At 34.6% G+C, this 14,106-nt stretch overlaps 1 protein-coding gene across 4 annotated transcripts in view; it reads left to right on the top strand.

The window, feature by feature from the left end:
* Positions 1-14,106, top strand: part of ACSL5 (acyl-CoA synthetase long chain family member 5) — a 48,478-nt gene that overhangs the window by 20,426 nt on the left and 13,946 nt on the right. For all 4 annotated transcript variants that reach the window (XM_074233695.1, XM_074233697.1, XM_074233696.1 and 1 more), the window contains 7 exons: positions 5,629-5,814; positions 6,869-6,977; positions 8,875-8,939; positions 9,046-9,147; positions 10,230-10,329; positions 12,771-12,949; positions 14,027-14,059. In XM_074233695.1, coding sequence (XP_074089796.1) covers positions 5,659-5,814; positions 6,869-6,977; positions 8,875-8,939; positions 9,046-9,147; positions 10,230-10,329; positions 12,771-12,949; positions 14,027-14,059 — 744 coding nt within the window. In that variant the 5' untranslated portion in view covers positions 5,629-5,658. The remainder of the gene's footprint in view (positions 1-5,628; positions 5,815-6,868; positions 6,978-8,874; positions 8,940-9,045; positions 9,148-10,229; positions 10,330-12,770; positions 12,950-14,026; positions 14,060-14,106) is intronic.

The following is a 14,106-nucleotide window of genomic DNA, read 5'->3' as shown; positions in this document are numbered from 1 at the left end:
TCTCAGACACTTTAATAATTACCTAGCTGTGTGGCCTTGGGCAAGCCACTTAACCCTATTTGCCTTGCAAAAAAAAAAAAAGAAATTGTGTGGGACTTTTGATTAAATCTATTGAGAAGACTTGATTATAACATTCCACCATTGACCCTGGAAATAATTTCCTCACTCTGGGCTTCAGTTTTCTTAAATACAAAATGGGGACAATTCTCCAGAACAATCCTTTGACTTAATAATTAACATTTAACTCCAGAATTTTGAAATTTGCAAATGTTGTTTCTATATAAACTATCATCTAAGTTTTAATGCTCTGAGGAAGTCACTACACATATTCTCCCCTTATTATAGAGGAGAAAACTGAAGTTCAAAAATGAGAGGTTTATGGTAGCACATCTGTTGCACATAAGAAGTGGGATTTGAATCTATTCTTGAGTCTTCTTAACTCTTAAGCCTAGTATTCCTCCTACTAGGCTATAATGCTTCTCAAAGTATAGGTAATAATTAAATGAAATATTCTATATCGAGAGTTTAGTAAACCACAAAATACTATATGAAATGAGTTTTATTAATTAATTTATTATTTATACATTAGCTATTGGTATGATCATAGCACTTCAGGTTTCTGTTTAATCTCCTATCAGAAAATGGACATTTGACTAGATCTATAAGGACTTTCTCACCTCTCACATGCAATGAATTTAAAAAAAAATCTATAAATGATTGACATTTGTTGTTTGCAATGGCATGGAATGGAAATCTATCATTATTTAAAAGCAGAATCATTTTTCAGCAACTGGCAAAGAAAACTTATTGCACCTTAAATGGAATATGAAGGGGTTGGGAATACCATGGAGATACAGGGTAATTTAATTTTTCTTTAGAAAAGGTCTTTTTTTTCTTCCTCTCTAAAATGGGAAGTACTTTTCCCATCTAGGTGTATTCCTTAAAACATCATCATGCTCCCTAGAACCCCATCGTCCTGTAAGATCATATCTACCTTAAAACTCAGTATTCCTTGTCCTTCCTCCCTCCTTTTAATTGGAAAAGAAACAGGATGGACAGCAGAGAGCTTCTCCCAGACCTTATATTTGAGGAGGATTCTCAAACATCCATATTATCATTCCCCAACTGACTGCATTCCTCTGGACAGCATCTTGCCCAGTGTTGGGTATTCATTCTCTCCCCCCTACCCCCCTTTTCAGTCTCTTTTTATATGTTGTCCTTCCCAGTTCAATTGTAAGCTTCTCAAGGGCAGGTACTTACTGTTTTTTACCTTTCTTTGTAATCCTTAGCTGTATTTGGCATAGTGTAGGTACCTGGCTCATGTAGAACTGAGGTCAGTCCTATATAGGTGTAGTCAGAACCTGTGTCCAATATGTTTGAATGATAATCAAAAACCTTCATTCCCAAATGATTTTCTAGATGAATCAGCAAGCACTAAGATGCTATGTGCCAATCACTGTGCTCATTGCTAGGAATACAAAAAAAAAGAGTCAAAAGACAGCCCCTGCCTTAGAGGAACTTACTGTCTAATGGAGAGGATAACATGCAAATAAATACATAAAAAGCCAATTATATATATTAAATATATAAAAAATTTCATCTTTTACTGAAAACCTTTCCTAACCATCCTAATTAGAAGGAATGCACTCTAATTAGAAGGGGTTGGGGAAGGCTTCCAGTAAAAGATGAGGCTTTAATTAGAACTAGCAGGGCAGAAGTCAGAGTGGAAATGGAGAAAAAAGCAATCAAGGTACAGAAGATAACTAGAGGAAAAGGCTTGGGGGCCAAGAGATGAAGCATTTTATTGATGAAGTAGCCCAGGAAGCCAGTGCCATTAGATTGAAGAATACATGGTGGGGGAATAAGCTGTGAGAAGACTAGAAAGGTAAAAAGGAATGTTTTCCTTCTTAATGGATTTTGAATGTCAAACAGAGTTTATTGTATTTGATCTTGGAGGCAATAGGGAGTTTATTGAGTGGGTTTGAGAGGTAGGGGTGACATGATTGGAACATCACTGTAGTGGTTGAGTGGAGAATGGATTGAGATGGGGTTGGGATGCTGAGGCAGGCAGATCTATATACCTGCTGTACTAATGAAGGTATGAAGTGATGAGGGTCTACATATGGAGGATAGAAGGGAGTGTATTTGAGTGATGTTGCAAAAATAAAATGAAAACATCTTGGATATTGGGGGGTGAGAGATGGTGAGGAGTTGAAGATGACTCCTAGGCTGAGAAACTTTAAGGATTAGTTACTCTCTATAGTAATAAGGAAGTAGATGTTTACTCATGTTTGATAATTTCCATTAGTCATTTCTTCAAGGAATCTTATAAAAGTCCAAAGTTTAAAATAAAATATAAAACCTGGGAGGGGTAATGCACTAACTGATTAATAAAGACAAATTTACTAGCAGAAGGTAGTTTTCTAAAGGAACTCCATTATATTCCTTTGGACAAAATAACTCTATTTTCCAGGTTTCTGTAAATGGACAGAATTGAACAAGACTTCCAAGGTAATCCAATCTGGACAAAGTTGGAAGCCAGAGGAAACCTCAAAAGTCATCTAGTCCAACCCTATCCAGGAAATAAAATCTCAGTCAACTAACTCTTTTACTCAAGGTCACAGTGTAAGAATCAGATTTAGGGTTTGACCCTAGATCCTCTGACTCAAATGAAGAGTTTCCCCACTGAATGAATACATTTCCCAAACAATATCTAGTGGGATAGAGTCTGGGTAAAAAGTTACCAGGGAATAGGGAAGGTAAAAGATAATTTCAGGTCATAGGGTGATATTAGTAAGATGCCATAATAAGAGATTCTGTTCAAAAAGCCAGATAAGGGGAAGGGAGAGCAGAGCAAAAAGACAGCTGATGAGTCAAGAAGAGAATGCCAAAGAACAACTTTGCCTACTTCAGTTTTGTCAAGGGCCCACCCTATGCAGGAAAGTATTATATGGCTGACTGAAAGTATTTTTGGTGGCTACTTGAGTATTACTGACTACTTATTATACAAACAACTTTGGCAAACCAGGATTCTAGATATAATTGCTTTCAGAATTCTAGTAAGGTAGTGCTGTCATAATACCACTCTAGTTCTCCAGTAACCTAGCACTGTCTAAAAGTATCTCAGAGACATGAAGGGAGTTAGGGAGAAAGATGATGGTCTATTCTGTAGATCAAAGGTTTTCTTCACTAAAATGGGAAGTATTTTTATCCATATCAGGTGATAAACAATTCAAAAGAAAACAAGGAATAACGATTCTGGGTTCCTTATTACTCATCCTTGATAGTCCTCACCAGAGTACCCTAAGGGAAGAATGATCTCTCTATGAAACTAATGGCCATAGAAAGAAAGTACTATGACAAAAGTCCTAATTTTAATTCGAATCTCATCACTTGTGATGATAAAAAAAAAGAATGTATCAATTTCTTGAGCTTCTAAGTAAGAATATTCTTAAATTTCATTCTTATTTCATTTCAAATATCATTCTCACTTCATTTAAGAAGAAAAGTGATTTGTTGAAGCTCATAATAAGCAGCTAGAAATCAACTGGGGTCTGGAACTGGTTTCTAGAAAAATCTTTTGATTGAGAATAGAGTTTTCAAACCCTTCTTGAAGATTTTAAGTGAACAAATGAGGAAAATTAGAGGAAAGCCTCAGTGGAAGTTTTGTTTATAGAGAAAACCTTCACATATGCTAGAAGTGCTTCCCCAAAGATCTGATCTGGTAAGGAAAAAAATAGCTCTAGAGGAGCCCATTCCTATCAAGCATTATGTATCTCCCTGAAGAAATGATTACTGAACTTTCTGGTCTCATAACCCCTTTATGCTCTTAAAAATTAAGGACCCATCAGGAAGTTATAAATTCACATATGAATGTGTATGTGTTCATATATATATATATATATACACATATATATATATTTTATATTCTAAATTAAAATATCTTATTATGAAAATGGTTTAAATCTCCTGAAAAGGTTTCAGGAACCTAGGAGTCCTTGGACCACATTTTAAGAACTGTTGCTCTAAGTTAAGGATAATATTCATGTATATATATATATATACATATATATATATATATATATATATATATGTTCTGTCCAGAATTTTAATTATATGAAATGTCTCTAATGCTTTCCTCATGTGAACTCGTCCATTTAAAAATTCAGTTGACTTTAATGGAGTAGCTCCTACAAGGCCCATTCTGTGATGCCTGTGGACCTCATTGACACTGTCAAATGTTGCAGCATGTATTTATATGTGTGTGTGTGTATCTATGTATATCTATATAATGTGTGTATATATATATACATATATATATACACATCCATATATGAAATAATTATGATAGGTTCCCTCTAAAATATACCTATCTAAAGGGGAAACAGTTGTTAGCACAGTAGACTTGCTACTTTGCAGTATTTCACATGTCATTTGTAAAGATAATTCATCTTCAATTAGTTTATAGTATTGAAATCTCTGGGAGCTAACCCTAGCCCTGAAATTCTTTAAGGAAGTTTACTCCTGGAATCTTTTCTTTTCTTTTTCTCTTATTTTCTTCTTTGTACATTTAAAAAAAAATTTAGTTCCAAATTCTCTTCTTCCTTCTAGCCAGCCTCTCCCCAACTCATTGAGAAAGCAAGTAGTATGATACTCATTATACATGTGAAGTCATACAAAAGATATTTCCATAGTGGTCTTGTTCCCTCCACACACACACAAAAGAAGAAAAATAAAGTGAAAAGGAATATGTTTCAATGTATATTCTATTCCTCAGTTCTCTCTGGAGGTAGATAGCATTTTTCAACGAGATCCTTGGAATTGCTGTATATTTGGTGGCTAATTAATAAAGACAAATTTACTAGCAGAAGGTAGTTTTCTAAAGGAACTCCATTATATTCCTTTGGGCAAAATAACTTTATTTTCCAGGTTTCTGTAAATGGACAGAATTGAACAAGACTCTGTATTGATCAGAGTAACTAAGTGTTTCACAGTTAATCGTTGCTAAATATTGCTACTACTATGTTCAATGATTCTGTTCATTTTGCATCAGTTCAAACAAACCTAGTACCTTTTTCTTAATAAATTCCTGATAACAAGAAAAGGCTAATTCCTTTGGTTTCTCATTGGTCATTTTTCTCTTCTAAATGACATAGAAAAAAAAAAGAAAACCATTCTCTCTAAATTTTCTTATCCCCTTTCCATCAGAGGCCTGAGTAAAGAAAGGGGATTAGTCAATAGTCAATAAACATTGATTAAGCATTTACTATCTTCCAGCTACTATTTTAAAGTGCTAGGAAAACAAAGAAATGCAAAAAACAATCCCTGCTCTCCAGGCAGAAACAACATGTAAACAAACTATAGACAATGAATTGGAAAATAATCAACAGAGGAAAAGCACTGGAATTAAGGAGAATTGGGAACTGCCTCATGTAGAAGGGATGATTTTAGCTAGGGCTCAAAGCAGATCAGGGAGATGTGCTTACTTTTCACAATATTAGGGCAATAATTAGCCCAAAACATGGAAGCTTTCTGCCTCCCCTAAATCCCCCCAATTTTTTTGTAGAAGTAAAGCAACTAATAGAAGCAATTAACATTTCTAACTTTTAGTGTTTTACTCTTTTTTAGGTCTAAATTTCCTGTTGTTGCTCCAAAAAGATGCTTTTCATCTTGAACTTTCTGTTCTCCCCACTTCCAACACCAGTAGCAATCAGCCTAGTGACAGTTGGAATCACCATTTTCCTATGGCTGATTAACAAACCTCGGCCAGTCTGGCCACTTCTGGATCTGCAAAAGCAGTCTGTGGGAGTTCAGGTAACTCTGTTGCTGTTGATTTTGTCCAGTTTACCAATTTTGATCTAGTCAATGAGTATAAATTGATACTGCTGAAAAGTGATGACTTGTTTATTCAAAGCAGTCTACTAGACTGCTGACCTGAACTCTAGTTCAGGTTTTCTGAGATAAAAATGATACTGAGGGCTTGAACCACAAAGATAATAAGGTTACCTACAATAGAGATTCTTAAATTGGGGGTCTATGAACTTTCTTCATAAAAATGTTGTCATTAATAAGGAGATGTGTTTGACATGATTGTACATGGATAACTACATCAGATTGCTTGTTGTCTTGGGAAGGGAAGTGGAAAGGGAAGGAAGGAGAAAAATTTGGAACTCAAAATCTTACAAAAATGAATATTGAAAATATCCTTACATGTAATTGGGAAAAAATACTGTTAGCTATATTTTTACATAACTGAATATTTATTTCATGTATTTAAAAACATTATAAAAAGAAGTCTATAGACTTTACCAGATTGCTAAAAGGGTCCATGACAGAAAATATTTAAGGAATCTAGGAACCTATGGTCTATGTGACATGGTAGAGATGGGCAGGAAAATAGTGAAAAAAAAGTCTTTAGGACACATTTTTAAGTTTAATCTGCATTCATTAAAATTTTCTCTATCAATTCCTTAAGTCTAGGTACTCAAGAAAACAATAATAAACTGAGCCTTAATTTGTAGTTTGTCTATTTTTGAAGTATAAAATGCTCACAAATTCAAACTGACTATAACACATCCCTGTATACTGAGTAATCCTAGAGTTTCTTAAGTCCATACAAACAATGGGATCATATTTCATTGAAAAGTTCATTTTATGGGGAAAGGGAATGATTTTTCTGAAAATTCTGCCTGGCTGCTGTCATGTATGTCTCTGGAGATGAGGTTTCTCTTAACAATACTTATGCTGTCTCTTCTCCTATGAATGTAGAAGGAAAAGGAGAAAGTTTAGGAAAATGTCTATTCTTTGGTGTTGTTTTATTGAAGGGGGGGGTTACTTAAAAATAAACCTTTCTCATAATAAACCTTAGGGAGGAGCTCGGCGGGGTGTTTTGCAACGCAAAGATGACTTTATCAGCTATTACTATTCTGATGCCACAACAGTATATGAAATTTTCCAACGAGGACTCCGTGTGTCTGGTATGCTTACTAACCATTTTGTTCATGTTTTTATAACTTGTTTAAGACATGTTGTCTTTTAAGTAGAAGCAGGACTAAGAGGAGACAGTCATATTTGCAAGGTGAGGTAATTGTCATGGGAAGGAATTTACTTTATGTTTTAAAAAAGCATACTTTGATGTCAGAAAATACTGTGTGTTTCATGACATGTAGGTATTTTATTATAAGTTCTATCTTATCACAGTTCATAGGTTTGAACAATTTCACTGTAACTCTCAGATAGGATCATAATTTTTAAATCTTGCCTGGTGGTCCCCAGGAACATTGTTTCTGTTATCCAAGGAATGCTAGATTGGTCACAGACTGTGTCTTTTGATTATTACAAAGAACAGTAAGTCATAGTGAAACTATAAGCTACAAATTAGTGTAGGAAGTCTCTATACTAGTGGATCTTCAGAGAAATAAAATTAACTACACTATCATTTTGTATTAATCTGACCTCTATCCCTCAACCTCTTTCTATGATAAAAATCTACTTTTCCTTGTATAAAAGTCAACAGAAGTGGTTTTTGGATCCTCATCTACAAAATGTCTATTATGAATGAAGTATTTATTCCAGATACACTCAATATAGAGAAAAACACAAGGATTTTTGCCTTTAGTAAATGGGGTTGCAGATTAGATTTGGAGTCCTAGGGTAGAGCTGCAAGGGTCTTTGGACATTAATCTCCTTGTTTACTTAGATGACAAAACTGAGGTCAGAGAAGGGATATTATATACTCACTCTCATATATCTAACTGTAAAACCAAAACTAGAACCTGCTTTTCAAAACTCCTATTCCCAGGTTCTTTGTATTGTACCCCATCACCTCTCTACATCAAAGAATGAACTTTTTTATTCAATTTTCCAGAAATATGATAATATAAACCCTTTCCCAATAATTTTATGTAAGACTTTTGCATTTTAGGTTACACATTACACCATAGAGCAAGTATTACATCAAGACCAATAGGTTTGTCCCTTGTGACTTGGAAGAGTATAAAGAAGCCTATTACTTACCAGGCACTTTGCTATGTGGGGATACAAATAATGAAAAAATGAAAGACAATACTTGATTTCAAGGAACTTATAATCTAACATGTAAGATAACACAATGGATTTGTACAACGAATTGGAAATTTATTTCTTTTCACCACTATTCTGTCTACCTCCTTCCTTCCACTTAGCCTTTAAGCCCCAAAGTTTACCCTTGCATCTTTTTTTTTGAAATTCATCGTGTTCTTAGTGAAATGCTTCCTCTTGGCAAGGCCTGAATTTCCCTTACCTTTCAACCTAGTTTCTGGAAGAAGTATGTTTCCTTCCCTTTTATTTTTTTCTAAGAACTGTATTGAATTCTGGTTTGCTGGAATCATAACTGTTTGATTCCTTTTTCTGCAGGACACTTTCATTCAATGTGGTTTCTTAAGGGGTTCATCTATTTTAGTAATATATCTTAGGTTCATATTTATTATTACATTCTATGTGATCATCTAGTCAGTTTATTGATGTGGAAAATGATTTCTTCTCTGCCCTCCTTTATAATCCCTAGTTCAACATAACATACAATTACTGGTAGATTTAGGTCCAGAAGCAAGATTTTCTGATTCCTTTTCTCATACTGATGTGTATTTATTGTTTGCTTTTCTCCCTGAACTATGAGTTCATTAAAAACAATTTGCTCTACTTTCATATTCCCCTTCCCTTCCTTCCACTTCCCCTTCTGTCTTTTAATGTGCTCAGCATGGGGCTTGGCCTAGAGAAGATAAATACTATTACTAAAGCTAATCATATCCTTAATATCAGTCATGTACCTATTCCTTGCCCAAAGGATTTGCAAATAAAATTTATTCTTCTCTCTTTTTTGGTAATTGTTTCTAGATAATGGACCTTGCTTGGGATCCAGAAAACCAAATCAACCATACAGGTGGCTCTCTTACAAACAGGTATGCAATCTGACTTCTACTTTTTTTTGTCTTGATGGATTCTTTTACTTTCCTCCCATTCCTGGAACTGACAAAGTAATTTTTTTTCTCTTTTCTTTCTATTTAGGTATCTGACAGAGCAGAGTACCTGGGCTCTTGTCTTCTGTACAAAGGACACAAACCGTCACAAGATCAGTTGATTGGCATCTTTGCTCAGAATAGACCAGAGGTAATCACGTTTATGTAGTATATGTTTGGGTATACATATATCATATGACTTCTTACATAGTATCTTACATTTACAAATTTTGTGCCTTAAATATTCCTTTGAAGTAGGTAGTATGAACTTTATCTCTCCTAAAGATAAAGAAGTTGCAGCTCAGAGGTCAACATGCTTTTCCAAGGTCACAGAGTCTGAATCTGAACCCAGTTCCTCTAAAGGTCTTTCTACTACACCATGCTGTCAACCAACTTATGGCAAAAGCAATGGCAAAAAGTTCTAATTCTAACCAGGCAAAGAATTGTAAAGTTGGCTTGTATTACTAAGTACTAGCAAACCCCTCAATGTTTCTGAGCCTCAGTTTATTCCTATGTACAATAGAGGTAATAATACTTGTACAACCCATCTCTTAGGATTGTTGTGGGGAGAAAACTCTTAGTAACAATAGTATTAGTTTTGCATTTTAAGGTTTGCAAAGTACTTTACCGATGCTATCTCAGTCTATTCTCACAAAAACCCATTGTTATATGCTTTTATTATCCCTATTTTCCATATAAGGAAACTGAGGCTGACTGAGGTCTGATGTATTTGAACTCAGGTCTTCCTGAGTCCTGGTCCATCCCCTCTATTGCACCACCTAGCTGCTAGTTAGCAAAATGAGATAATATGTACAAAGTGCTTGGCAAACTTTAGAGATTATATGCAGATATATGTGTGTGTGAATATATTGTATTATAATATATATGTATATGGGCATATAAAATATATCTGTAGATATATAGATATAAAATATATATATCTCTCTATATAAAATATATCTATATATAAACTTTAAAGTTTGTAAAGAACCTTGGATATACTATATATAGAATATATATATGGTAGCTATTATTATTGCTAATAATTATTAGCAAAATAGAAGAGGGAATACTTATTAGGTCTCTGATTGGTTCTCAAATTAAGAGAAAGTAAGACTATTCAGCCCCTATAGACTGTGAGTAAGGCTTGTTTGCTTCCTCCTCCCTGATCCCCACCCGACCCTCCACCCCTTACTGTCCAGGACCTGAGGGTAATATTTTCTGTTTTTACAGTGGATCATTGCAGAACTTGCCTGCTACACCTACTCAATGGTGGCTGTCCCCCTCTATGATACTCTGGGTGCTGAAGCCATAGTGTACATTATTAACAAAGGTAAAATGGGAGTTCCTGCACTTGTTCTTCCTTGGATCTTAGGGAATGGCTTTCAGAAGTCTCTCTTCTACATGTGTTATTACTACTTTAGTTAGCATATTTGGGATTCCAAATCCATTCATTACTTCTCTTATGTAGGCCCTTTTAGTAAGCACCAATACAAAAATGAGAAAGATATCATCCTAGATCTCAAGAAGCTCACATTCTCCTAGGGAGGGCAAAGAAAAGGGCATAATTCTGTATTTTATAAAAAAGCAACTACATAGGATAATGACAAGGAGACTACTCTGGAGTTCAGAGCAGGAAAAAAATCTGTCTTCAGTCTAAAGGATCAGGGAAGGCTCTAAAGCCCAGTCCATTGCTTTTTGTGAAGCAATGATAAGATATTTTTACATGGTCCATGTCCCAACAGACTGGTTTCTTATAATGTGATTTTTGTGCATATTTATAATCTCTCATTTTTTACTCTTAGTAGAACCAAAAAAGTTATAACATTTCCAACAGTGACCTCTCCCGAATATGTGGCATGAAGTATAGAGAAGAAATCTTTGATTAGAAGAAGAGGTAGGCAGGTCAAATAGGAAGAAAATGATAGCCAAAGGACAGGAATGACCTCTAAAAAATTCTAGAAGAAGGCCCCTAATGTGTACATGAGGTAAACCATCTAGAGAAGTCTTAGGGGAGAACAAGAACAATGTTCTCTGGCTTGAGATCTGTTGGACAGGTGCACCCATATTGATTAGATCCCAGTAGGTTAATTGAATTATTCTTCCTACAGAATCTTAAATATATATTAGTCAGAAATGATAGCACCATGTCCTATACAGTATTCCTTAATCTGATCTTCTACTCACCAAACCTGTTATATTTTCATATGCACTTGAAATTTTTAAAAATTTGGATGTATGCTTAATCACTTCTATTAAATTGCAAGTCCTGTGAGGGTAGGGACTTCAAAGAGGAATAAAAAAGTATTTTCTTCTAGCACCTATAATAATGAATTGAACTTATTAAATATATGATAAATAAAAATAATCAGAAGGTATCTTTACATAGCCTGAATGAAGCATAACAATTTGCACTTAAGATTCTTCACAAGTACGATCAAGTATCACTTTCTAAATTGTAAGACTTATCAAAATATTTTTTTTGGCAAGGCAATGGGGCTAAGTGACTTGCCAAAGGTTACAGTTAGGTAATTAGTAAGTGTCTGAGGCCGGATTTGAACTCAGGTACTCCTGACTCCAGGGCTGGTGCTCTATCCATATCAAAAGATTTATAATTCATTTTTTTAGCAGTTTGACAATTTTCAGAAGTATGAACTAAACTTGTAATTGTGTCATCTAATAAGTGAAATATACCAAAAGTCAAGGTTTTGGATGTGTCCTTGCAAATCCAATACCATTACTACTAACAAAGTAAATCCCTGCATGACCTATAGACAGATGAATCATAGCATTTTCACAGAACAAATAAGCCTGTTACCAGACATAAGCCTGTGGAATTAGTTATATGAAGTATTTTTGGCTAATGGGCTTCATTGGGCCCTTTTGAATTTATTTAGCAAAAATTGTAACTCTTTTCTTCAGATTGTTCAAATTCCAGCTCTTTCATTTTACTGTGTGACCCTGAGCAAATCACTCAATGACTCCATATCTTAATTGATTCATTTGTAATTAGCCTTGTATTAGATGACCTCTAAAGTTTTTTCCAATATTAATGAATGAAAAGCAAAGTACTTATTATGTGACTAGGGCTATTAAGTTGGGGGTAAAAAAAACCCAAAACCAGACTGTCTATACTTGATGAAACTTCTCTGCTAATGGAGGAGAGAGTTCATGTAGGGGATTAGTGGGCAAGGATGGGGCATCTCTGTCTGGAAAGTCTCAAGAAGGTGAATGACCCCTTAGGAAAATATATTAGTTCACTCTATGAGATAGCTATGGCAATATGGACTAATTGATGGTTCCTGAGTTAGAAATCAGAGGTTGGGGAAGTTGCTGGAGAGTTCATGACCAAAGGCAGAACTGATGGTAAGAGGATGACCAGGATATAAACTGAAAAAAAGGTTGGAATTGATTAGATTTAGTAGGACTAGTGAAACAGTAGTTAGTTAGGACATCATAGACCCTCACTAATAAAAATACTTAATTAGCCACATAGGGAAATGAGAAAATTCTAATAGACAAGCATCTCAGCCCTTGTATATTCTATGCTACTTTTCCCTTAAAAGGAACCTCCTTGAGTCTCTAAATGATGTTATTCCCCCCATTATTCTTTTTTCCTTTCTGGTAGATAGATTTCAAGTAGTATGCCTATAAATCTTACTTGCAGGTCTAATCTCTGATTGCACACTGAATGTTTTTGAAATTTTTATCCAACACCCCAGAAAGGCATATGGCCATTAGAGGTGATCTTTTGGTTCTGCTTCTGCCTTGCAGGTGAGATTGCCACAGTGGTCTGCGACTCACCCCAGAAGGCTGATATTCTACTGAAGAATGTTGAAAAGGGCCTTACCTTAGGGTTGAAGATGATAATCCTCATGGACCCCTTTGAGGATAGCCTTAAAGAAAGAGGAGAGAAGATTGGAATTGAAATCTTATCACTATATGATGCTGAGGTATGGTACAGGAACAACTATCCATATGAGATTTTTCAAGGTGGTTGAAGAGGCTTTCCCTATATAATTTAGAACATCCTTTGTTTTAAAAAAAGGAAAACTATAACAGAGTTGTTTAGAATTATAGCATTCAGAATATGAATTGAAAATGGTCCAGGAAATCAGCTTTTGAAGACTTTCCCTTTGGATAAATAAGATGTCTATGTTATGAATAGAAAAGACAAAAACAAGCATTCTTTTATACCTTGAAAATGTAGGCAAGTGGGAAGACTTAGATGAATGAAACAAAGTGAAGGAAGAATAAGCAGAACATTGTACACAATAATAATAATAATAATAATAATAATGTAACAATGATCAATTGTGAAAGACTTAGCCACTCTGCTTAATACAATGATCTAAGAAAATTCCAAAGAACTCATGATGAAAAAATGCTATCTATGTTCAAAGAATGAAATGAACTCAATGTGGATTAAAGCATATTGTTTTTCACTATTTTTTGTTACATGACTAATATAGAAATATGTTTTACATGACTAATATAGAAATATGTTTTACATGAGTTCCCACACATAATAGGTATCAAATTGCTTGCATTCTCAATGGGTAGAGAAAAGACTGATGGGGAAAGAGAATTTAGAACTCAAAATTTTAAAAAGATGACTTAAAAATAAATAAATTTAGCTTCAAATAAAAGAGTTAGGTTAAGGGATAGAGATAGGGATAGGAGCAGGGAGAAAGAAAAGGAAATGTAGGTGAGGTGTGAGATGTGTTATAGTTAGATAAGTCATTATATAAAATATATATAAGGCTAAAACTAAGACATTCAAGATCTACCACTATCCCCTTTCTTCCATAGCATCAGTCCTGATTGTATACTTTCTCTGTTAGAGGTTGAGTTGGTCTGGATAGGGTTTATTCTGTGGGAGTATTTTTAATTTAGTTTTATTACCAGTTCTTCCTCTTGGAAGAAATTTAGATGGTAGCCCCCAAAAGTATGGCAATATAAATTTTCTGTGTAAGGCTTTCCTTCTTGGCTGATTATTTTCCTTTCTGGGTGTTTTTTTTTCCTTACAGACTCTGGGCAAAGAGAATTTCAAAAAGCCTGTGGTAAGTTATTATTTTATTATATTCATGTTTTGAGTTGTCTATTTTTG

This window comes from Macrotis lagotis, chromosome 4 (genome assembly GCF_037893015.1).
Source record: "Macrotis lagotis isolate mMagLag1 chromosome 4, bilby.v1.9.chrom.fasta, whole genome shotgun sequence".
NCBI lineage: Eukaryota > Metazoa > Chordata > Mammalia > Peramelemorphia > Peramelidae > Macrotis > Macrotis lagotis.
This window is presented reverse-complemented; position numbering and strand designations above follow the sequence as displayed.